Source organism: Lepidochelys olivacea (genome assembly GCF_965140295.1).
Source record: "Lepidochelys olivacea isolate rLepOli2 genome assembly, chromosome: 3".
Classification (NCBI taxonomy): Eukaryota; Metazoa; Chordata; order Testudines; family Cheloniidae; genus Lepidochelys; species Lepidochelys olivacea.
In genome coordinates, this window is record NC_140413.1 from 208,412,223 (window position 1) to 208,438,687 (window position 26,465).

A 26,465-nucleotide genomic window follows, 5' to 3' on the forward strand; every position below is an offset into this window, starting at 1 on the left:
ACGCGCCCTCGGGAGTAACCGTCAGGGCGAGGGAAAAAGCCCCGAGAATTCCAGCCGCGCTCGAGCTCCCGGCGCAGACCCCGCCCCCGGGGCATGTGAGGCGGCGCGTGACCCTCCGCCCTGCAGCGCGAGCGGGCCGGGCCGTCCGCGCGCTTCCGTGGGGCCGGGCCGGGCCGGGCATGCCCGTGCGGCCGGCGGGGCAGGGTGGCCGCTCGCCTCCCCGCGCCGCCCCGCCGAGCGCTCTCCGGCCTCGGGGCCCTGCCCGGGGCGGGCGCTGAGGAGAGACCCGGAGGGGGTGGGGTGCTGGGATGCCGCCGCCCCCCGGCGCTGAGTCCTGCCGCTGGCGGGTGCTGCCGCTGCCCTCCTCCGGCTGCCCGCGGCCGCCGCGCCGGGCCGCCCACTGATCGCGCCCGCCCCGGGCCGGGCCGGGCCCCGCGAGGAGCCCGCCAGCGGCAGGATGCAGGCGCCGCCGCTGCTCTACGAGTTCTTCAGCGAGGAGAACGCGCCCAAGTGGCGGGGGCTGCTGGTGCCGGCCCTCAAAAAGGTGAGGGGGAGGGGCGAGGCCGCGGGCCGGGGGGCGGCCGCGGGTGCCCCGCCCGGGGGGCGCCGCGTGGCTGACAGGGGTCGGCGAGCCCCGGCCTCGGGTGGCCGGCGCCTCGCCCCGCTCCCGCCGCGTGGGGAAGGGGCTGTTGCCCTAGGGGGTAGGCGCTGCTGCGAGGGTCCAGGGCTGGGGCGCTCAGCCTTTCCAGACGGCGGGACCCCCTGTCAGGAGCCTGCTCTGCCCTGAGTACCCCCACTTTCACCTCGCTTCGAAACGCTTTGCTTACGGGAGATACAAGCGTGCCGCGGCCCCACCATTCCTGAGAAGGGCTATGTTTGTTTGTTTGTTTCCTTTTTTACCATAGAACTATAAAATCAATCACCTGGCGTACAGATCTTGCACTTGCATTTCAATGAGTAGGGCAGTATAAACAAGTCAGTGGCGGGTTTGAAACTTTACTTTGTGCTGACTTCGCTCGTGCTTTTTCGGTAGCCTGCTGTAAAACTAGGCAAATATTTAGATGAGTTGATGTAACCCCTGGAAGACCCCTGTGTACCCTAAGGGGTACGTGTACCCCGGATGAGAACCACTGGTCTAGTTGCTGTTTGAAAGAAACAAGCCTGTGTAAAGGATTCTCTAGGCTTTGTCCCTAGAGTCAGAGCAAGAGCATAGGAAATATATCACATTGGAGCCTATCAAAGTGGAGAGCATTTTACTAACTTCTGGTTAGTATGTTGGTGCCTCTCTCCTGTTGAACTGGTGGTATGACAGCCTAATTTATAGCCAGAGAGTGTGAGCAATTTGGGGCATGTCTATGACCGTAGCCGTGGTGACTATCCTTTTTTTTCCCCCCAACAGTTTAACTTCATTTATCTGCATTAACGACTGACTGACCCATCACATGATATCAAATATTGCAAACACAATTTAAAAATTAACCATCTGACATCTTATTTTTATTTTATTTATGATACTTCATACTGTAGTGAATGTATTGCAATAAATTTTATGACCTCAGTAATGTGAGATCTCACTGTGCCACACTATGCTATTAAACCTTTGCTGAGGCCTGGGGGAGATTGTGGCAGATTTTTCTTTGGTTGCTACGTTTGCAGATGATAAAGTGAATTTGGTAAAGTTTTCTTGTGTTATTGTGGATCATTGTTTTTATGACGTTTATCCTTTCTCAAAAAGAACGGGAGGACTTGTGGCACCTTAGAAACTCTCAAATTTATTAGAGCATAAGCTTCCGTGGGCTACAGCCCACTTCATCGGATGCCTAGAATGGAATATATAGTACACACACACACACACACACACACACTCACTCTCTCTGTGGAAGTTGCCATACAAACTGAAAGCGGCTAATTAATTAAGATGCGCTTTTATCAGTAGGAGAAAAAAAATTTTGTAGTGGTCTTCAAGATGGCCCATTTAGACAGTTGACAAGAAGGTGTGAGGATACTCAACATAGGGAAATAGATTCAATATGTGTAATGACCCAGCCAGCAGTGCCCCTCTGCCATGTACTTTGGCCAAACCGGGCAGTCTCTACGCAAAAGAATAAATGGACGCAAATCTGACATCAGGAACCCTAACGTTCAAAAACCGGTAAGAGAACACTTAAACCTCTCTGGCCACACAGTAAAAGATTTAAGGTGGCAGTTTTGCAACAGAAAAGCTTCAAAAACAGACTCCAGCGAGAAACTGCTGAGCTTGAATTAAAATGCAAACTAGATACCATTAACTTGGGTTTGAATAGAGACTGGGAGTGGCTGGGTCATTATACATATTGAATCTATTTCCCTGTGTTAAGTACCCTCACACCTTCTTGTCAGCTGTCTAAATGGGCCATTTTAATTATCACTACAAAAGTTTTTTTTCTCCTGCTGATAATAGCTCATCTTAATTAATTAGCCTCTTACAGTTTGTATGGCAACTTCCACCTTCTGTGTGTGTGTGTGTATATATATGTATTACTATATGTTCCATTCTGTGCATCCGATGAAGTGGGCTGTGGCCCACGAAAGCTTATGCTCTAATAAATTTGCTAGCCTCTATGGTGCCACAAGTACTCCTGTTCTTTTTGAGGACACAGACTAACACAGCTGCTACTCTGAAACCTATCCTTTCTCAGTCTCACTTGGTCTTACAATACCAAAGAAATCAGGCCCATAATTTGCTAGTGAAGCCTTATCCTTGGACATATTCCACTTGCGTTCCAGTTTGGCTCAGAAATTCATTGTTTTTGTTTATAACTTTTTATGGGACTCTTTCTTCTCCCGGTTCATTAGTTCCAGAAGTGATCTTTTCAGCCTAGTCAAGGTAGCTAGTTTTTAATCTCCTTTTTTAATGATGTATAATGGTTTACTTGGACAAGTATATGTGCAGTTTAAAACATATGTGTAACTGCTGTTTAAAAAAATACCAGTTTTAAGGAACTTGCTCAAATTTTTAATTATAATGAAATATTTGTTTATTTTGTTCATATGAAACAGTATGGTTGAAATTGAAATAACATTCAACTCTTTATGAAAGGGAAAAAATATAGTATTTACTTAGGTTAAACTTAGATTTTTACTTGTAAGTTCTACAAGAGTTTTATGTGCGGGGTGGGGGTGACTTGATAGTGAAAATATTTTGCTTAATTAGAATTGCAATTTAGTGACTTCAGTTTTAGTATATTTTTGTAAAAATGCCTTTTGCTAAGGATTCTTCATTAGGAATAAGAAAAGGAGTACTTGTGGCACCTTAGACTAACCAATTTATTTGAGCATAAGCTTTCGTGAGCTACAGCTCACTTCATCGGATGCATACTGTGGAAAGTATAGAAGATCTTTTTATACACACAAAGCATGAAAAAATACCTCCCCCCACAATGAGGGAACAGTAAGTCTCACTCTCCTGAGTTCATTAGAATTTGTGTGTGTTGGAGAAATGGAATATGGGAAAAATGGTCAGGCTGTCTTTTGATCCACTTCTGAATTTTATCCATAGAAAGCAAGACAAAAGGGGTTCAAGAAACCATTGCTTGGAATGGATTGAGACTGCAAAATTTACTCAACACCTTATTTCACATACAACAGACATTCTAGGCATTTTACAAGTTTATTGGTTTTAACAGTTAACTGGAACTTCTGAGTGAAACACTTGCTCTCAGTTCTAGCTAAACTGGTTCACTTCCCACTGTCGACTAGAAGTCGCAAGTGTTTCAGTTGTATCAATTCAGCCTGTCTTTCTGACTTCATCTCACAATGCATTTGCCTCATGTTCCAGAGTGAGCATGTTTTCCCAAGGTCGCTGGCACTCTGTTCTGTTCTACTTGTGGTAACAGAGTCTTATCTGTGTATTCTCCAAAGCATTTGCTGCTGCAATGCACATATGGTCAGTAAACTTCTGTGCTAGCTACACATATACATATGGCAGGAAGCAAAGATAAACATTTGAGCAGCAAGCTGAACTAAGGCTGCCTGGGATCTGGAGCAGCAAGGTGCAGGATGTCTCAGATGCTCACAAAATGGAGCACTAAGCACAGTGCCAGGCAATTCCAGGCAAGATCAAGGAGACTAGTTGGAGCTCCAGCAATAACAATTCTTGTGGGACCACTCAGGTCACTTGCTGCTTTTGTGAAATGTTTGGCTGGCTTGCTCACCAAGATAGAAACAATGAGCTGATCTCAATTATCAGTGTTTGCTGGAGAAACTCTCATGAGGGTGAACTTGCGAGGACCAGCAAGAAAGGAGTCCTGGAGTTTGAGGCCAACTGTCAGAAGTTGATGAAGGTAAACTGCCAGAGATGATGAGAAACCTGCCATACTAGGTAGTATTCCTTTTGGTTTCTATGTATTGCATTTGTTCTGGTTCACTGTGTATATCTGGGGAATGAGAGGGAGACTTACCCCCAATATTTCTAATTCTAAGTGTGTTCTGAAGCTTCCCCCCTCCCCCCCCCGCCACCCATTAATTTGCAATGATGTAACAAATCTTAACTGCTCCATTGTTTTTTGAGACCACTATCTGCTTCATATCTTCATTCTAGATACTGCCTACCATACTCTAGCATAGTAGGTTACGAGCTGCTACCATTATTTATGTTATAAAGGTAGAAATGGAAACTTCTGCACTTAACCAGCATCCATTTTAGTAAAATCCCATTGAGAATGGGCCAGAGATAAGCAGCTGAATACAACTGACTTACAGAACGTTTAAACATTAACGCTCCTGGAAAATCTAAACTTATATATATTGCTAAACTCTACAGGCACAAATGTGGTGTGGGAGAATCCCCCAGAATAAAGCCATGGGTCTATCAGAGCTGATAGACAAAACTGATGCTATGAAAATAAGTTCATCTTGGAACTCATCTTTATCAACGCATCAAATCGTTCAGCAGTGCATCCGGTTGCATCCGATGAAGTGAGCTGTAGCTCACGAAAGCTTATGCTCAAATAAATTGGTTAGTCTCTAAGGTGCCACAAGTACTCCTTTTCTTTCTGCGAATACAGACTAACACGGCTGTTACTCTGAAATCAGCAATGCAATTGTTCAGCTTTGCAACTAGTATGCATCTGGTAAAAGTTTCACACTATAATGGCCGGAGGGCTAAACCTATAGACAGAAGCCAGTATGTAGGATTGGTGGTGGTGGTAGCTGGGGAGATCTGGAGACAATGTCTAGTGCGCTGAATCCTAGCAGTTCATGAACCTTCCCATGTCCCTGGGCATATCTACAGTGTTTTGGAGCCCGTGGGAGGGAGCCTTCCAGCCCATGTTGACAGACTCCAGCTCGAGGGCAGTGGCTCTAGTGCTCTAAAAAAAGCACTGTCTACATAGCTATGAAGTTGCAGTGTGGGCTGGAGTTTGGGCTCTGAAGCTATGCTGCAACTTCAGTTCTGTCTACACATCTATTTTTAGAGCCCCTCTAGCCTGAGTCTGTTGACCTGAGCTGAGAGGCTCATTCCCGTGGGCTCCAAAACACTATATAGACGTATCCTGTCTGTCAATAGGTGTTGTATACATCTGAAGCTTGCAGACACCAACTAATTGCTAGAAGGAAGAGAGCTTTCTCTTTCCTACTCCTTTCCCAGTCACCTCGCCAGATTTTAATATCCTTACCCATGTTGATGGGCGCATCCGCTATGGCAAATTGACATCTGGAAAAAGACTCAGAGAACACCCAAAATTGCATTTCAAGGATGTGTGCAAGTGAGACTTCAAAGAAATGGACATGGACTTGAACAAATGGGAAGATCACACTCAAGACTGCAGCCTTTGGAAACAAGAGCTTAACAAAGGTCTCCAGAGTTACAAGAGGAAGCAGTCCAGCTTAGCAGAGAAAAGATCTCGCAGAAGGCAGAGTCCAAAACATCACCTTTAAATGTGACATACGACAGAGATTCTCTTCAGCCATGTTCGCATCTGTCTTAAAACCAACTGAGTAAATTCTTTACCTCTCGGGTGCACACCTGTGGTCTCTCGAGACTGAAGGATGCCTACATATCCATGTTGGTTAGCACGTCTGACTTAAATGGGACTGTTTGAAGAGTAACATACTATATAATGTACAAGAAAGCATTTTTTTTCTGTGTCCAATTAAAATGTTTCATGCCTTGGTATGATGGGGAAAGCAGCAACATCAAACACATGTAGTCTTTTGAGGATTGTTGTGCTAGTTAGAGTGACCATGGTTGATGGCGTCACACCAAACATCACATAGTGAAGTTCCCCAATCTGACTCAATCCTGTGAATCCACAAATCTCTGGGGCAATCCTGTGGGTGGTGCCAGGTAGGTTCAGGGCATGCACCCCTTTGTGCATTGATGGAGAGTTTGAGTATGATGTGCTGAGGTGTTTTTTTCACAATCCCGGTGACATAGCAGAAGAGCATGCAAATGTGGTTTTTGAATATAATGAGCAATTGGAGGAATGCCAGATCTTTGAGAGCTGGATGTTTTGCACAAAGTCAGAGCACTTTATTCTCAGGATTTGGAGCTGACAGCACATATGGAATGTATCTAGCTGCTCCAAGTCTGCCTGTAATAGAGTCCAGGTTTCTGACCTGTATAGCAATACAGATAGTACCCAGGTATAGGGGAAGGGCAAGGTGTGTATTCTTGGGTGGAATATTCCCAGCCAGTGAGGAAAGCAACATACAATAGTGGAATATTCATCATTATGATGTCTGTGAATTGCCTTTCCTTACCCTCTTGCTACATTTGGTTGGCATGTAACAAGGAATACTTATCCTTGCCAAGGACACTTGAAATAATAAGGAATAAAATAATTCCTTAAGATAAATATACTTCAAGAATTCCTCAAATCCTAGTTTTTAGGGTATTTTGTCAAACTCGGGTGAGATTTAGAAAAATATACCCTATATAGATTGTCAGTATATCCTATCTTTGCACTGAACAGCTGCATTCCAAACTTCCATGTCCACGGTTCAAATGATAATGTGACCTTAACTTGTTTCTTCCGATTCTCCACTAGAACAGATACAGAGTCCAATAAGACAGATGTAGACTGCAATGCACTGAATAAGGAAGATGTTGATGTGTACTCTGAGATGCTTCCTTGCCTGATCAGTGGTATTTTGAATGAGCAAAAGCAGAGGAACACAAAGCCCTCCAATAGCTCAAGGAAGATACTGACAAAGGACAAAATATTGCTAGCACTCCTCCAAGATAAGAAAGCAAGGAACAGGAGCCAACGTGGGGTTTGAGAAGCTAAGGCTGCAAGGGCAGCAAGATAAGAATACAGACAGAAGCTGAGTCTGAGGTTGAAGAGAGTACTTGTGGCACCTTAGAGACTAACCAATTTATTTGAGCATAAGTTTTCGTGAGCTACAGCTCACTTCATCGGATGCATCCGATGGAACGTAAGGTGCCACAAGTACTCCTTTTCTTTTTGCGAATACAGACTAACACGGCTGTTACTCTGAAACCTGAGGTTGAAGATAAACTGGAACATGAGATCTCTTAGGTGACTGGGGGATGATCGAAATCTGTTATTGCTGCTTCGAAACAGACACTAAGGATGTAGCTAGACATCATCAATCAGTCGCTTGTTTGAAATTATTTTACCTAAGTTGACGGAGCTGAGGGAAAAATATTTTTCGTTATTTACAATTTACTATAATGAAAGTAACCATACACAGAATGCTTCCGGAGGTACAGTAACTCCTCTATTGTCAGCTTCCTGTGTCTAGGTCTTTTAAACGGTAATGGGGGGAAAAAAAACTTCTTCAAAAGTGATTGTAAAACTATGCAAATTGGCTGGGGCACTCATGCTATGCCTGCCTATGAAACTATTTTAACACATCTTTTTAACTGACTTCATTTCAAATGGTTTCACTCCAATCCATTGCTTGACTTGTTGTTCACAGCAACACTGGATGTCATTAGTTTCCCATCTCTACTACATTACCTATATAGATAATTCCTTATATTAACTTCTGTGGCACAGTTGTTCTGGACTCCTGTCACCTCTGCAGATGGTGGAAGATAAAATTGAGTAGCTGCCCCCCCTCCTTCCAGTTCTTGCTGTAAACCTCCCACTTGGTAACAACTTGTTACCAGATGTTGTGTAAAACCACCCCCTGGATTAACTAAATCTGCATCTCTGTTAGTCTTTCATAGCCACACAGAGTTGCTGAAGTTGGTGATTGGAAAAAATACAGATACTTGGTGTAATTTGAAGATAGCAAAACTTGGGCTGGATCACAAAGTATCGAGGAATAGATAACAATTCAGTGTATATGGGTTTGTGTATAGTGTCAAGGTTTGTTTGTTTGTTTTTTTACCAGGAGGGATAACTGTTCACTTCATTCAACTAGCTGTGCAATTCACCATGGCCTGTTTCACTACGTTGCTTTTAGACCTGCAGGTAATGAGCAAGTGAACGCTATCAGTAGTTCTATAGCCTTTGGGGGAAGTCTTGCTCACAAACAATCTCTTGTTATCTCAGGGAAATTTCTTATTAAAATTCTAATATAAATACAGTACAGAAAGTTCCTATTCTGTCATCTCCCCTGCCCATAACGTTTCCACAAATAAACCATCATACAAATTGCATTTGCAAAGTGTCGTCATTTTCCAGTTCTGCATCTTTAGCATTTTCAATCTTGAATGTATAGTCCAATCTTTCTATTTCAGGTAGGCTAACATCTACTTCTGTGGTTTGACACAGATCCAAAAGCCACTCCTTCCCATCATTATTGAAAATAAATTGATATTCAGAAATGTGGATTCTTTACTTTGGCATCAGGAGATTTGTTCTGTATCCAAGTAAATGATGAAAGGAAGCCAAATTTCTAAATATTTTTCATTTGCTTCTTCAGCAGAGATGTCAATCTTTCCATTACAACTATTTCCACAATTTTATAATTCAGTGCTGTGGGGGACAGTGGAGGTGTGTTCTTCCAGAGCTCTGCTACAAGCATTCTGGCTGTGTGATGAGTCACTGCTGAGCCTGCTTAAGCCATCCCTGAGCCAGAGGTGAGTCATCAGAGGCAATTACCTGCAGGTCTTGTGATAGGTCCCACTCCATCCAATCAGGGTTCAGCCAATGCACAAGCGAGGACCCAGGTGATCCGTTAGGACCCTATATACCTGCCTTGGGAAGTAGTTTCTCTAGTCTGCTGAGTAGCATCCAGTCATTACCTGGTCAGGAGCACTCCCATTGCTTAGTAGTTCTGACAGACTGCCCCTGCGCTTCTGCTCCAGCTTCAGCCTGTTCTTGGTCCAGCTGGGCCTTGCTTCTGCTCCAGCCTCTGCCTGTTTCCATGTGAGCCAGTATCTTCTCCTGCCTCATCCATCTGCCCTGCAATTCTGACAGTTTGAGCAGACTTCCCTCTTTTTGCTTAGTCCGGCAGCCACGGTGGAAACCCCCAGAACATCCATTACTGAGAGGTTGAAGTTAGTTCAGTGCCTTCAAAGCCAAGTTGCGCAGCTGCAATTTAAGAATGCCTCTGTCCATTTACAGATCGTGGCAGCCTCAGCATTTCCAGTGAATCTAGCCGCAGTATCCATAAAACGAGCCCCAAAGGTCCTGCTGCCAGAGAGGTTTATCAGATTACTAAGGCTACGTCTACACTACAGACCTTATGGAGGCACAGCTGTATTGCTGTAGCTGCACCGCTGTAAGGTCTCCCGTGTAGCTGCTGTGTGCCAACAGGAGAAGGCTCTCCTGTCAGCATAATTAAACAACCCCCAATGAGTGGAGGTAGGTATGTCAGTGGGAGAGTGTCTCCAGCCAATATAGTGCTGTTTACACCAGCGCTTTTATCAGTGAAACTTATGTCGGTTACGAGTGTGTTTTTTTCACACCCGTGACCAACAAAAGTTTTACTGACAAAAGTGCTAGTGTAGATATAGCCTAACTGACGACACTTCACACTGGATATCACTTCTCCTAGAACAGGCAAGCCCGGTCCTTGGCCATTTTGACATGTTCATTTGTCCCTTTTCACGCAGATTAGATTACCTGAACCGTACTTGTATCGCTGAAGCCACCTGCAGTTTTTTTAAACAAGGCCATTGGTCTGGCTCAGCATATGTTGCCTGCTTTTAACATCTGGTCACTGATGTAGAGTGGAACAAAACAGCACAGCCCTGTCACTTCCACCAGGGACTAGACGATAACATAAATGATTAGTTGGGCTAGGTGGACTCCCACAAACGCTGTGCTGAGCTCAGACATTAAATTATATATATGGCTTGACAATTGACTGTCCAGTCCCAGTCTAGCCCAGTCCCATCCCCATCTCCCTCCACAGGCAGCCCCTGGCGCCAGGACCTGTGCAGATTAACGCAATGCAAAGACACCTCACTGAGTGGCAGATGGCGTACTGGCAATTCAGCAGCCTTTCCCTGTACTGTGGTGGGTGAGTCCACTTTGCCACTAAATGCTCCATCAAATCCAGGCCTGTGCAGATCCAGGAAACGACCATGTCCTACCTCAGCTGGATGCAATTACGGAATTCGATTCCTCAAACAGACCCCTCTTCTGCCAACATGCATTTTTAACAGTTGTGGACTGTTGCCATCCCCAGCTGCAAGTCTTTTTCTGTCTCTGCATCCCACCTCTTGCTCTGGGCGCTTTGGTTCCATTGTCCACTGCATCCCAATCCTGGTTATCTATTTCTACGGACTTTCTCACTGACTTCCTAGAGCCACCCGGCCATACTAATTATCATCAACCTTCTCACAAAGATGTCTCATTTCATATGTTGCTGGAAAATTCCTACTACAGAGGCGACAGATATGATTAAACATATCTTAAAGCTTCATGATTTACCATCTGACATTGTTTGACTAAGGGCTGCAGTTCATTTTTTTTTTTTTTTTTTTTTTTGCAGGAATTATTTAAGATCTTAGATGTTAATCTGTGAGTTTCCTCTACCTATCACCTTGAGACTGATGGACAGATGGAGCAAGTGAACCAAATTTTTAGCAGTATGTTAGTTGCTTTATATCAATCTGCCAAAGTCCTTTTTATGCCAACTACGGCTTCCACCCTCATTTTCACCTGTCCACTTGCCAGCTTCCCACATTCCTTTAGCCTCTAACCTGTGTAAGCACCTGCACCATGTCCATTAAGAAATGAAAACCCACCTAGAATCAGCCAAGAGGGATTACAAAAGATACACTGACCTCCTTTGGCAAGACACCCCTCACATCACAGTCGGTGGTAAGGTATGGCTTGATGCAATGCATGGACACAGCCTGGCCCTCAAGGAAACGTGACTACCGATATCTCAGACCATTTCAGATCATCCAGCTGATTAACCTGGTGGCCTTCAAACTTTTGCTACTGAATAGATCAAGATGCACCCCGTGTTCCATGTTTCTCTGCTGGAAAAGGTACATCAGCTTCTTTCCTGGATAGATATGGCCATCTCCCCCTCCGTTATGGTTCAGGGGTCAGAAGAATACCTGGTGAGGCAGATCTTGGACTTCAGTTCTCCAAGGGAAGCTCTTATATCTCATCAGTTGGGAAAGCTTGGTGCAAATCATCTACCAGGGTTCAGTAATACCAACTAGATCAAATTTATGTTAAGAAATGAGCAATTACAATTCCTTGTTCGTTACTCAGGCTCCTAACATTGCTGTCTGTGTGGTGTTTTGTTTAATCCCATCGGTCAGCTCAGCAGCATTGATGGGGCCGATTGAAGTCTTTCTACCACTTTCTATCTTGTATCAGCTTCATGGCGTTCGTCTTTAAACCTTCTGGTTTGATGTCATTCTTCACCATGTCTATCCAATGTCTTCTCTGCTTGCCTTCCAGTTGCCTTCATTTTTGTCTTCCCCGTGCTGATCTTCAGTCTGAATTTTCTGCTTTTCCGGTCTACCTTGTCCAGTATTCTCTGTAGATCCAACTTGGTCGGTGCCATAGAAATCAATACCACCTGTGACTCGAAAGTTATGCACTGTCCTCTCACATACCATGACTTGTCTTGTTTCAGTTGTCTGTGCTACAGCCATTTACCATTCATTTCTCTGTGCTACAGCTTCCAATACCTAGTTGAACAAATCTGGCAATAATATGTATCCTTGTCTCACTTCTATGGTCATCCTAAAACCATTCCCTCAGCTTCATGTCACTCTCACCACGCTCATAGACTTTCTGTAGATGTTTTCTGTCAGCTTGATCAATTTCCAAGGGATGCCATTACATTTTTAAAATTTGCCATAACCCTTTCTGCCAAATGCTATAAAGAGGCAGTTTGAAGTCTATAAAGTTGTTGTAACAGGTTTGGTTATGTTCTTTTCACAAATAGCTAACCTGTTGTACTTCCTCATGGTTTAAATTCCGCCTATCCCTCTGCAAGTACCTCTTTATTTTCCTCTTCAGTATCTTGGTGAATGCTTTCCCTGGCACACTCAATAAACCAATTTCTCTGTAGTTCTTGCACTTGCTCTTATCTCCTTTTTATGGGTAGATGCTGTTATCTCTCTTGTCTGTAAATCTTGTTGAGTAGCTTGTGCATTGCGTTTACCAGATGTTCCTCAACGGCTTTCAGCAGCTCTGTGGTTGTTGTTTATGAACATCTTTTTTTTTTTTCCCTTCAAAATAGCACTGGTGGATAGGTAATTTAAGTAACTTCTCTTCATGTCCTTTGCCTCCTTGATTATTCTTAGCAACTCGATTTTGTGCTCACAAATAAGTGCTCATATCTGTTATTAAAAGCTCTCCTGAGTACTCTGGCCAGCCTGCTCCTGAGGACGTTGGTTCAACTTCTACTGATCCGGAGGCCATCCAAACTATATGGGTCCCTCCCACCATAGAAAATGGACCGATGTTCCACAAAACATACCTGCAGCACTTACCTAACCAGCAGTTCACCTCCAGAATCTTCTGCCTTCTGTCTTCCTTCTCTCATGGGACAGGAAGGATCTCTGAGAAGATAGCATTGACATTTTTTTTAAGCATTCTTCAGAGTTCCCGGAAGTCATCTATTATCTGTAAAATATCCTGCAATGCAATATCATTAGTGCAGATATGAACCATCACCAATAGATCTTTATCTGTTGACTTCAGAAGCCTATCCAATCTTAGTAAGACCTCACACCTTGGCTTTGGGAAAATAGCACACCATCCTGTTGCCCACCTGTCCCTAGCAGAACGTTCTTTCAATTCTTCTAAGTACTGAATACTCAACGTATCAGTTCAGTCTTTATTTGAACTATTTTGTGACTAGCCTATAAATATTTAAAGTTGGCATGTCTAGGAATAAGCTTTTAGGTATGGTGAAGCCAAACAACCCTTGTTCTTTTGTCTGTTGCCATGTTTACTCTGTCTTACGTTTATCAATGTATTATGTATGTATACACAAGAGCTTATGCTCCAATACGTCTGTTAGCCTATAAGGTGTCACAGGACTCTTTGCCGCTTTAATGTATGTATTGTAATTTATGATTTAAAGTAATAAAAAGAGATGAAAGAATACTCATTTTGACAAGTTATCTGCCTAGTCAAGAATGTCCATTCGGCTTTCTCTTATCGGTGTAGAAATGGTCACTTATATGATATAATTCTGTAATTTGAAGCTTACTGATACTTCTAACAACAATCACATGCCTCTGCGCTACCTCACTGCTATATACATCAATAACATGACTGCCATAACCATAAATTTTTCCACCTCAAATGTATGCACCAAGTTGTACTCCCAGATTTGTAGCCAGACACCACAAAATACCTGTTCACTTTTCTACTGCATATAACACTCTTGTGAGTAGATTTATTCTAAAACAAAGTGTGAATTTTTTTTTCAGTAAGAGCTCAGCTCACCCCATCTGTATCTTGCATTAGAACTCTAGGGCTTGTCTGCCTTGAAGGCTATGATTAAAGAACTAGTAAAGTGGTAATTTCACAAGATGGGAGTGAAAGGTGAGCAACCGAGCAGGAAAGGGATTTGTAGTTTTAAAACTTCTAAAATGGATGTGAAACTTCAGTGACTAGTTTAGCACTCTCTGAAGCCTTTGTAAAAGGTTTAAGCAGCTGTTTTAATAGTCTCCCTTATCTCATCCAGGTAAGCATTTCAGAACAAACAAGTTCTCGTCATTTCAGGGTGGAGTCAAATGTTCAGATAAATAGTGATCTTTGGTACTGGACTGTGATGTTTGGCTATATATATGAGCTCAGTAAACTGAACATTAACTTCATCTTCTGAGTTCATGTATTTATTAGTATGTGTGTGGGGGGTCAGCTTTCTGATTCAGAAAATTGAGGAAGCAAGTAGGGGGTCATCCATTTTGGATCTGGTTTTGATCAACAGGGGTGAATTACTTGAGAATGTGAAGGTGATTGGGAATTTGGGAGGAAGTGATCATGATCTGGTAAAATTCAAGATCCCATGGAATGGAGGACATGAGAACAGCAAAAACAAGGATACTGGACTTCAGAAAGGCAGATTTCAACTCAGAGAAATTGTAAGCAAGGTCCCATGGAAAGACCAATTAGGAAGAAGAGGAGTCAAGGGGTCTGGCATTTCTTAAAAGATAGAATTCTAGAGTCCCAACATCAAGCTATTCTGATGCACAGGAAAGATGAGAAGAACCACAGGAGGCCAGTGTGGTTGCACCAGGAGCTTTTTAGCTCTCTAAAAAGCAAAAGAAGGGATACAAAATAGGAGGGGCATGTGACCAAGGAGGTCTACATGGGAATAGTGCGAGCATGTAGGGACACAATCAGAAAAGCTAAAGCAAGAAATGAGTTACAGCTGGCAAGAAATGTTTGAGACAACAGGATGGGGTTCTTCAAATGTCAGACAAAAAAAGAAAGATCAATGATGGTGTGAGTCCACTGCTCAATGGAGAAGGTCAATTGGCAACAGAAGATGATAGGAAGGCAGAGCTCCTGTATACCAACTTTTGCTTCAGTCGTCTCTCAAAAAATAGTGTGACCAGGCAACTAGTGAAGTTGCCATAGACAATAAAGGGGAAGGGATTCAGATTGGGATAAGTAAAGACTAATCTGAATGAATTCAAATTAGTGGGCCTGAATGCTATTCACCCAAGGGTACTGAAGGAATTAGCTGAAGAAATCTGAGCCACTGGCAATAATATTTACAAACTCATGGATTACAGGAGAGGTCCCGGAAGACCGGAGAAGGGCTAACATAGTGCCCATCTTTAAAAAGCAGGGAAAGGAGGAGCTGGGGAATTATAGACCAGTCAGCCTGACTTTGATACCTGGGAAGCTACTAGAGCAAGGTATAAAACATTCAATTTGTCAATACCTGGAGGATGAAGGGGTAACCGCTAGCAGCCAAGAACAAATCATTCCAAACAAACTTGATTTCCTTCTTTGACAGGGTAACTGATTTGGTGGCGACGGGGAATTGCGGTGGACATAATATACCTGGACTTCAGCAAGGCTTTTGACACAGTCCCACATGACATTCTGATAAGTAAGCTGGAGAAATGCAGGCTTGACAGAACTACCATTAAGTGGATACACAGTTGGTTAAACAACCGTGAACGTACAAATGGCAATGCTGGGCCAGACCAAAGGTCCATCTAGCCCAGTGTCCGGTCTTCTGACAGTGGCCAATGCCAGGTGCCCCAGAGGGAATGAACAGAACCAGTAATTGTCAAGTGATCCATTCCCTGTCACCTATTCCCAGCTTCTGGCAAACAGGGGCTAGGGACACCTCCCCGCCCACCCTGGCTAATAGCCATTGATGAACCTATCCTCATGAACTTATCTAGTTCTTTTTTGAACCCTGTTATAGTTTTGGCCTTCACAACATCCTCTGGCAAGGAGTTCCTCAGGTTGACTGTGCATTGTATGAAAAAATACTTCCTTTTGTTTTAAACTGGCTGCCTGTTAATTTCATTTGATGACCCCTAGCTCTTGTGTTATGAGAAGGAGTAAGTAACACTTCCTTATTTGTTTTCTCCACCCCAGTCATGATTTTATAGACCTCTATGAAATCGCCTTTTAGTAGTCTCTTTTCCAAGCTGAAAAGTCCCAGTCTTATTAATCTCTCCTCATATGGCAGCCATTCCATCCCCCTAATCATTTTTGTTTCCCTTTTCTGAACCCATTCCAATTTTTTTTTTTTTTGAGATGGGGCGACTGTCTGCACGCAATATTCAAGATGTGGGTGTACCACATGGACTTATATAGAGGCAATATGATATTTTCTGTCTATCTATCCCTTTCTTAATGATGTCCAATATTCTGTTAGCTTTTTTGACTGTCGTTGCACATTGAGTGAGTGTTTTCAGAGAGTGGTAACAGCTAATTTAGACCCCATCATTCTATATGTATAGTTGGGTTTATGTTTTCCAGTGCGCATTACTTTGCATTTATCAACATTGAATTTCATCTGCCATTTTCTTGACCAGTCACCCAGTTTTGTGACTGGGCAAGAAAGGGGCAGATGAAATTCCATGTTGATAGAGTAACTATTAATGGAATAATGTCAGATTGGAGGGAGGTCTCTAATAGAGTGCCATAGGGATCTGTTCTGGATCCGGTGTTTGTCTTCATTAATGACCTGGATGTAGGTATAGAGAGCACGCTGGTCAAGTTATCAGCAGATGACAAAAAGCTGGGGGTAGGGGTTGCCAATGCTTTGGAGGATAGAGCTAAAATTCAGAAGGATCTTGATAAATTGGAGAACTGGGCTATAGATAACTAAATGAAATTCAGCAAGACAAATGTAAAGTACTACACCTAAGAAAAACCAAATGCACAAATACAGAATGGGGGGAAACTGGCTTGGCAGCAACAATGATGAAAAGGATATGGGAATTGTAGATCACAACCTCAACATGAGTCAGCAGTGCAATGCTGTTGCAAAAAAAGCAAATGCAATTTTAGGTTGCATTAACAGAAGCATAGCATGCAAGTCACTAAAGGTGATAGTATCACTCTCCTCAGTGCTGGTTAGGCCTCAGCTGGAGTACTATGTCCAATTTTGGTCACTAATGACAGAAAGAATGTAGAGAAACTGGAACAGATCCAGACTCAAGCGACACAGATGATCAAAGGGATGGAATGCAAGCCATATGAGCAAAGGCTGAAGGAACTGGGTATGTTTAGTTTGGAGAAGAGGAGATTAAGGTGGGATTTGATGGTGGTCTTCAGATACTTGAAAGGCTGCCATAAAAAAGATGGAGAAAAGTTGTTCTCTTTTGCCACTGAGGGCAGGACAAAAGACAATGGGTTCAAACTACAGTTTAGCAGATTTAGATTAAATTTCAGGAAAAACTTCTGAACTTCTGTAAGAACAGTAGGACGATGGAGCAGACTGTCTTGGGAGGTTGTGGAAGCTTCTTCACTGGAGGTTTTCAAAAGGAGGGTGCATAGCCGTCTGTCTTGGATGGTTTACACAACAAATCCTGCATCTTGCCAAGGGGTTAAACTAGAAAACTTTTGTGGTCCCTTTTAACCCTGTGATTCTGTGATTGCATGGGTTCGTCACCTGGGCCTGCAAATGGGGCCTGTGGGGGAGTCATGAGCACCCCTTTTATTGTAACACGGGGTCACGTGGAAAGGTTGGGAATCATTTACTTGTTTTATTAACCTGTTTTTATAGAATCAAAGAATAATAGGACTGGAAGGGAACCTGAGAGGTCATCTAGTCCGGTCCCCTACATTCATGGCAGTACTAAGTATTATCTAGACCAGTGGTTCTCAAACTTTTTTTTTCATGGACCACTTGAAAATTGTTGAGGTCTTGGCAGACCACTTATTGATCTTTCTAAATGTTTGTACCGTTAGTTAACTATTGTAAAGCGCTTTGGATAAAAGCACTATATAAAAAAAACTTTTTGTTTGTTTGTTTTTTGTTCTACAAATAAAAACACACGACTCATTTTAATATACGTACAGATACTCCCTGGGTTACGCAAGACCCAACTTACGCAAATTCTCATTTACGGGAAAAGCTCTGTAAACCAGAAATAGGATTTGCGAGTCACGGAAATTTTTGTGTAACGTACGGGTATACGTTTCCAATTTACGCAAAATCCAAGTTACACAAGGCTTTCCGGGACAGAATGATTGCATAAGTCGGGGAGCGTCTGTAGTCTTGCCTTTCTAATGTGATGGATGTGTCCTCTCTCCCCAGCTATGGCAGCCCCCAAGCTGGAGCTGGGAAGGAGGGAGGTTTCTCCCACACCACAACAGCCACAGAGCTGAGGCTGGGAAGGAGGGCTGTCTCTCCCCGGCAGCCACAGCCCTGGAGCTGGGGAAAGTCGCCTTTTTCTCTGACCGCCTCAGCCCTACACATCCCAAATTCTCCCCACCCCCTTTTCTTACCCCATTGTCCCCTCACCCCAAGGCCAACACTTCACCTTACGTGTGTGTCTTCTCCAGGGTCCAGGCACCTAATTAGTGGAGCCACGACTGTGCGGCTCCACTAGTTAGGTGGGTGGCCCTTCATTCTCTCGTGTGAGGCTGCCCAGGCGCGAACCTTAGAGGGAACTATCCGCAGACCATCTGAATGTCTGCAGACCACAGTTTGAGAACCTCTGATCTAGACCATCCCTGACAGGTGTTTGTCCAACCTACTCTTAAAAATCTCCAATGATGGAGATTTCACAACCTCCCTGCGCAGTTTATTCCAGTGCTCAACCACCCTGACAGTTAGGAAGTTTTTCCTAATGTCCAACCTAAACCTCCCTTGCTGCAATTTAAGGCCTTTGCTGCTTGTCCTATCCTCAGAGGTTAAGAAAAAGCAGTTTTTCTGCCTCCTCCTTGTAATGTACTTGAAAACTGTTATGTCCTCCCTCAGTCTTCTCTTTTCCAGACTAAACAAACCCAGTTTTTTCAATCTTCCCTCATAGGTGTTATCTAGACCTTTAATCATTTTTGTGTCTATTCTCTGGATTCTCTCCAGTTTGTCCACATCCTTCCTAAAATGTCGTGCCCAGAATTGAACACAATACTCCAGCTGAGGCCTAATCAGTGCAGAGTAGAGTGGAAGAATTACTTCTCATGTCTTGCTTACAATACTCCTGCTAATATATCCCAGAACGATGTTTGCTTTTTTTTGCAACAGCGTTACACTGTTGACTCATTTAGCTTGTGGTCCACTATGACCCCCAGATCCCTTTCTGCAGCACTCCTTCCTAGGCAGTCATTTCCCATTTTGTATGTGTGCAACTGATTGTTCCTGCCTAAGTGGAGTACTTCGCATTTGTCCTTATTGAATTTCATCCTATTTACTTCAGACCATTTCTCCAGTTTGTCCAGACCATTTTGAATTTTGATCTTATCCTCCACAGCACCTGCAACCCCTCGCAGCTTGGTATCATCCGCAAACTTTATAAGTGTACTCTCTATGCTATTATCTAAATAATTGATGAAGATATTGAATGGAACTGGACCTAGAACTGATCCCTGCGGGATCCCTCTTGTTACATCCTTCCAGCATGATTGTGAAACACTGATAACTACTCTCTGGGAATGGTTTTCCAACCAGTTTTGCACCCACCTTATAGTAGCTTCATCTAGGTTGCATTTCCCTAGTTCGTTTATGAGGAGGTCATGCAAGGCTTACTGTTTAACAAGTCTTGAAATCATGTGCCAGCCTGTGTTAATGCATATTCTTATTGCTGCTTTTCTTATTTTCCCTCGCTAAACCTATACTTTTGGTTTATCCACCGTTGCATCCTAAATTAGATTGCTCTCTTTAGGACAGAAACTGTCCTACTCAGTTTGTACAGCAGCTACTATGGTGGTGCTCTAATCCCAGTTGGAAGGTTTAGGTTTTATTTAATGCAAATGCTAACATATGATATTATGGTAATCTCAGTGTGCAGTAAACTGAGCTGTCCTGGATTTTTGCCTGATAGGCTAGTAGTTTTCCTGCTGTTTCACAAACGCCACCAAAACCATATCATACAAGCTGGTTAGAATGAGGTGCTGGCAAAAATCAAATTTGCTTCAGATCCAGAATAAATGCTCTGGTCAGTCAGTTTGCACAGAGATTTGTTTTTCATGATTTCCCAGGGATTTTAAGGTAAAAAGCAGTGACTACTAGAGATGCTTTTAGACCCACAAAGTGTGGACATAATTTGTCAAACTAAACCCACCCTCTCATTAAAGTTTTAGCAAACTGCACAAATTCAAAGGCAGGATATATAACAAGGAACAGTCCTCAAACATGAAGCCCCATGGAGTGCTTCAGCAGGCCCACTAGGTTTCTGCTTCTGAGGCAGAATGATGCATGCACGTTTGATGCTTTTTTTCTCATAAGATTTAATTCCTGCTGTAAGTGCAAATACGAATGCAGCCTTAACTGTGGAGCTACTAATGATGCCTCCATAATTAATCATTTACTGAATGTTGGCATGTTGAGCTGATATTCCGATTGGATAGAATGACGGTTTATGATTTAGGGAAGGTATTTCAGGGGATTAGGGTGACTGATGGAGGGTTTTGGAGTGTGGTGGCGGGATAGTAAATTTGGTGGTTTTGCTACTTGGAATGACTATGAAGGTTGTTACCTATCAGCTTCCTTTGGCACAAATACTTAAACAGTTGTGGTGAATACTTCGAAGAACAACATTCCTGGGTGTTTTTAAAATATTACTTCTAAGGGTAGGTCTACACTGCCCACGTTAGAGCATGGCTGCAGCAGCGCTGTGACGTGGGCAGTGTAGACATGCTTTATCACTGGGGGAAAGCTCTCCTGGCAATAAAAAACAAACAAAAACCCCACCCTGAAGGAGCAGTGGTAGCTTTATAGCCAGGAGCGCGGCTCCCAGTGATAAAGCACTGTCTATACTGGCGCTTTTCAACGCTAAAACTTTTGTCGCTCAGCGATGTGTGTTTTCACACCCCTGAATAACTAAAATTTTAGTACTGAAAGTGGCAGTGTAGACATAGCCGAAGACTTTGAACTTCGTGTGTACCTAAACTGTTAAAACCAAGCTATTTGTTAGCTGCAGGGGTAGGAAGAAGCCATTACACTGCAGTCCTGTTTCAGGTAGTACTTTTTAATTACTAAACCGGTATTTCAGAAAATTTACATCTGTAATTTAACAGGTATTGGGGGGAGGGGGCGAAGGTGCATCTTCACTATATTTACGTCATTGGGAATTTATTCCCAGCTATAACAGCAAATCTAAATTTTACCTTTAGTGTGTAACATTAACATTTGTAAAATTTGAAGCATTATTGAGTGCAGATCCGATGAAGTAATGTATTGTAAATATTTTTATTTTGGAGATTGGTTCAGAATAATCAAGTATTCAAAACAGTGCAACTGGCACTTACGGTAGTTTAACTTCCTTCAAACAACACTAAAGGAAACTTACTTTTGGTGAAAGCCAAACTCTTTAGGCAAATTGATTTAAATTTAAAGCTTTAAGACTGTTAAATTTTCCTAAAAAGGTGGAACTATTTAAATATAGTGCTGTACCTCAAAAATTATTTTAATTTTTGCATTATAGTTGCTCACATTGCATTAAACATAGTACACACATACTATTCCAGCCTAAAGAGTTCAGTCTGCAAGCAATAGATGAAGGGAGGGAAAGGGAAAAATATGCAATGTTTATTTTTTTTAAATATATATGCGTAGCTGCTTCACAGCCCACTCATTATTAGACAATATCCTGTAGACATTGCAGTAGAACTAAGTCAGCATCAAATGTTGTGTATTTCAAAATGTGTTCACTTCAGTACTGTGGGTTAGATTTGGCACAAATTGGTATGGTTCCTTTGACTTCAATCTGTGAGCTATGCTGATTTAGGCCACATAAAATTCTGGCTCTCTTAGTTTTTAAGTCTGTGGTCTATTGCTCCTGAAATTCTTTTACCTGTAAGTTAACTTCCGTGGAAATAAAGCATGGACTCGGGGGGAAAGTGTGCAAGGTTTAAATCAATTTTCTGTTCAATGTAGGTTCAGGTGCAGGTCCATCCTAAACTTTCCTCAGCTGAAGATGCTTTACAATATGTTGAGGAGTTAATTCTGCAGTTGTTGAATATGCTGTGCCAAGCCCAGCCAAGAAGCTTTCTGGATGTAGAGGTACAGAAAATATTTTTTGTATTTTGCAGCTTTAATTTGGGATGCTGTGGATGAATAGTCTAATTAGCACTTTAAAATGTCATGAGAAATACATGTATGCAGAGTTGTTGTAACTGTGTTGGTCCCAGGATATTAGAGAGACATGGTCGGTGAGGCAGTATCTTTTATTGGACCAACTTTTGTCAGTGAGAGAGAGAAGCTTTCGCGCTTACAGCCTCGCTCTAATGAGGAGTACAGTAGACCCTCAGAGTTACAAACACCTCGGGAATTAAGGTTGTTCGTAACTCTGAAATGTTCCATAATGTTTTGTTCAGAGTTATGTTGTTCTTTCAAAATTTTACAACTGAACATTGACTTAATACAGTTTTGAAACTTTACTATTCAGGAAAAAATGCAGCCTTTAACTATTTTAATTGAAATGAAACAAACACAAACAGTTTCCTTATCTTGTCAAATCTTTTTTCTTAAACTTTCCCTTAATGTATTTATTAGTTTAACACAGTACTGTACGGTATTTGCTTTTTTTGGGGGGGGGGGGGTATCTCCGCTGGTTTTTAGTTTGCTTTTTTAAAAAACCTAGGAAATTATACATAAAAAAACTACATTAATGGGACATTAAGATTGCAAAGTCAACCACTCAGCAGTTTGGAAACACCAGAATTAAGCTTGCCCATGAATCTTAATTTGGCTCCCTACTTGTGTATGTACAATGATGGTCTTTAGTTATTTGATCAGACTATTTTTTTCCACAGGATCCCTGCCTTACTCAGTGCACAGGATGGACTGTGCTCACTGAAAGAACAGCTACTCTGTATTTTATTTATTATGCAATGTGTGGCTCTATGTCTTAGTCACCGCACACTATTCAATCCCTGCTCTGAAGACAGAATTATTAATTTCCTTGTGGCCTTTTCTATAACACTCATCTCTGTGGCATCTGAGTGCTTCACAAACATTAATAAAGTTCACAACACACCTGAAAGTGTTTCCTAATTGAGTGCTTAACTTCACAACCTTAATGTTCTTTGTAGTTTTTTGTATGCAATACATATTTAGTGTACAACATTTAGGGTATGTATCTCTATATAGTTTTTGGTATAACTTTAGTTTCTATCTGTATATTAAAACACGGTTGCATCAAAATAAATTATTCCTTTTAAGGAATTGCTTTTAATCTGTAACAGTGAAGTATCTGTCTGAACAAGTATACTACTTGCTGAATACATTCAGATTATTCATTAAGCCCTTAGCGTTTGTTTTGTTTCCTAAGGATCGTGTTCAAAAAAGTTTTCCCCATCCTATTGATAAGTGGGCAATAGCTGATGCCCAGTCTGCTATTGAAAAGAGGAAACGAAGAAATCCATTATCTCTCCCAGTAGAAAAAATCCATCCTTTGTTAAAAGTAAGTACTCAAATCATAATTGATTACCTTGCTACTTAAAATTAGGCAAACCTATCTTTTACAGAACTATATAAAGTTAAGGTTGACATTTTCATTCATTGTCTGTATATTGCCTGAAATGTAACTCAAAAGGAATAAAACAAATTTTACATGACATTCAAAGTATCTGGATTTTAGTGTATCATCATCATTGTAATATTTCTATTTCAGTTAATTGTATGCTTGTTAAATACATTTAGGGCTATGATTATACTTCCCAGAAGTTTTTTAAATTGTTCTTCGAGTGATTTTACGTGTGTATTCCACCGGAAATTTTCCCCTCAATGATACCCATCTGAGTGGCTCGAACCGCTGGCACCAATATAAAGGGTCTAGCCGACCCCGAGCTCTCTGTTCCTCCTTACCTCCTGTGATAGCCGCTGGAACAGCTCTTCCTGCTTTTCCAAGTACTCACAAGAGAACACAGACTACTGAATTTTATTGTAGTTTCATGTTTGTTCAATTAGGATTTTACCCCATCTGAAGGTTTCAGTTGATTCCCAATGCCAAGGGATGCCTTGGTCACCAGGCTTCAAGCCCTGTGTTTCCTGAAATAAGGCTATTCCCGTGAGCGACCTGCACTCAGATTGCTTTAAGTGCCTTGGGGAAACTCTTATTGGGGAACATTGCCAAATTTGCAGGGACTTTAAGCCTTGCACAAAGAAAGTTTGTGAAGCCAGGCTATAGTTTTTACTATGAAGGCGGCCTTGAGACCTCCATCTGAACCAGGTTGGTCCTACTGTGCTCGAGTCCCAACACTGTTTGCCATCCCAGTGCTTGAGAGGCATAAGAAGCAGACTGCTAAAAGGCTCTGAAATCTGCTTAGGCATGGAATAAGAATAGAGTGCAATCTAAGTCTAAGCACTCCTCTGCATTGGTACCACAGAAGACTGCATCACTGACACCATTGATTCCAGAGCCAGAAGGAGCTCCTTCCACATTGGTGGTATGCACCGTATGGATACTTTCTTGGTACCGACCATGCCAGAGGCATTTGCAGCCGCCAGGGACCTCCTGACCCTGTTGGTGCCAGCAAACGCAGGAGAACCAGCAGGATTGCTACAGCGCTCAGTACCATGCAAACTTCACATACTCCTGACATCTTGCCCTTTGGTACCATCGAAAGGAAAACCTGCAATGCTCATTTCTCTTTGGCCTCTGCACTGATTGCTGGCACTGTCTGCAATGACATCTCCGTGGTCAGTGAAAAGAGCGTCATTGTCTTCTGAATCAGAGATTGGTACTACATTTCCTGTCTTGGGAGCCACTCTCACTACCCCGTCTCCAGACATGTCGACCCTTCCTGGGATCTGGTCACAAGATACCATCAAGTGATTCCCCAGGAGGTCACTGGGGGCCTACACCTGTCCAGTGGCCTTTTTGAAATCCGTGGAGCTTTCCCCCCATTCCAGATCATATTCAGGCACTCCTATTCAGTGGCATTGGAAAGGTGTGTGGCACTTACCCACTGGGCAGCACCCATTCCAGACACCAGTACCGAGCCCGGTATCTGGTATCAAGACCTGGCTCAACAGGACCCTACAGGTCAAGAAAGAAGAGCATTCTCATCTAGTGCTGGCCACCTCTTTCCACCTTTTTGATGAGCCAGTCTCAGGAGGAGGCATGTCACCTCCCTCAGATGACTATAAGGCACACCAAGAATTGTTAGAGGGTTGCCTTAAGTCTGGGCATACAGGTGGAGGAAGTGAAAGAATCCTCAAACCTCCTGGTTGAAATTTTAGCCACTGCAGGTCCTTTCAGAGTGTGGCCCTGCCTCTGTGAGGCCATTATGGACCCAGTTAAGAGGCTGTGGCAGACTCCTGCATCCCTTCCCCCGACCCCCACACACACATTTCAAAAAGGGCCGAGCACAAGTATTTTGTACCCACCCCAGGTTGAGTTCCTCTACTCCTTCCTCCCTTGTAGTATCTGCTGCCAATGAGAGGGAAAGGCAGGGGCATCACAGCACTGCCCCAAAATCAAAAGACTAAAAAAAAAAAGTTAAACCTGTTTGGTAGGAAAGTTTATTCAAGGGGTTGCAGTTCAGGATTGCAAACCAGCATGCACTTTTGGCCAGGTATGACTTTAACATATGGGACTCCATGCTGAAATTTAAAGACACACTCCTAGAAGATGCTAGGCAGGAGTTCTTCTCGCTGATGGGTGAGGGCGAAATTGATGGTGAGGGCTTTGCTGCAAGCTGCTCTGGATGGGGCTGACTCAGCTGCCAGATCCAGGGTTTCAGCAGTAGCTGTGAGTAGGAGCTACTGGTTGCAGTCCTCTGAGCTCCCACGGGAGGTCCAACAGACTGTGCAGGACCTTCTGTTTGAGGGATCCTTGCTCTTTTTAGAGTAGACTGACACTAAGCTTCATGGGTTAAAGGACTCAAAGGCAACCCTGAAGTCCCTTTGGTTGTACACCCTGGCTACTTCCAGGAAGTACTTCAGGCTACAGCAACCTCTCCGGTATTCTGCTCCAGCTGTCCAACGGGATCTGCAGAGAAAGAAAAGTAGAGGTTATAGGAGTAGACCACCTCTTCCTTCTACCTCTGCATTAATGCCTGCCCCACCTAGACCCCCCACCAGGAGTTTCTAAGGAGGCATTTGGATGGGATGTTCAAGGACATTGCACCAGTTGCAAGGATTCGAGGCCCTGTTTTTCATGTTTGCAAACTGCCTTTCCTATTTCCTCAGTGCTTCGTCTCCTATCACTATGGACTGTTAGGTATTGAGCACTGTAGAAGAGGGATACACCCTCCAGTTTTTCTGCCCCTGCATCCCAACCTCCCTCCCTTCCTGTCCCTCTTCAAGGACCCCTCTCACAAATAGCGTCTAGTGCAGGAAGTTTAATCTGCCCTTCAAATGGGAGCCATAGAGGAGATTCCACAAATTTAAGAGGGAAGGGTTTCCACTCCCATTGTTTACTAGTCCCGAAAGCCAAGGAAGATCTCAGACCTATTTTAGACCTGCATCAGCTCAACAACCATCTC

At 43.0% G+C, this 26,465-nt stretch overlaps 1 protein-coding gene across 2 annotated transcripts in view; it reads left to right on the forward strand.

Annotated features, from left to right (window-relative positions):
• Positions 1-26,465, forward strand: part of SOS1 (SOS Ras/Rac guanine nucleotide exchange factor 1) — a 96,773-nt gene continuing 70,308 nt past the window's right edge. The window contains exons 1-3 of one of the 2 annotated variants that reach the window (XM_084623412.1): positions 1-544; positions 21,910-22,035; positions 23,306-23,437. In XM_084623412.1, coding sequence (XP_084479538.1) covers positions 458-544; positions 21,910-22,035; positions 23,306-23,437 — 345 coding nt within the window. In that variant the 5' untranslated portion in view covers positions 1-457. Of the gene's footprint in view, positions 545-15,432; positions 15,454-21,909; positions 22,036-23,305; positions 23,438-26,465 lie in introns of those variants that run through there. The other variant, XM_084623413.1, reaches the window with a different exon arrangement.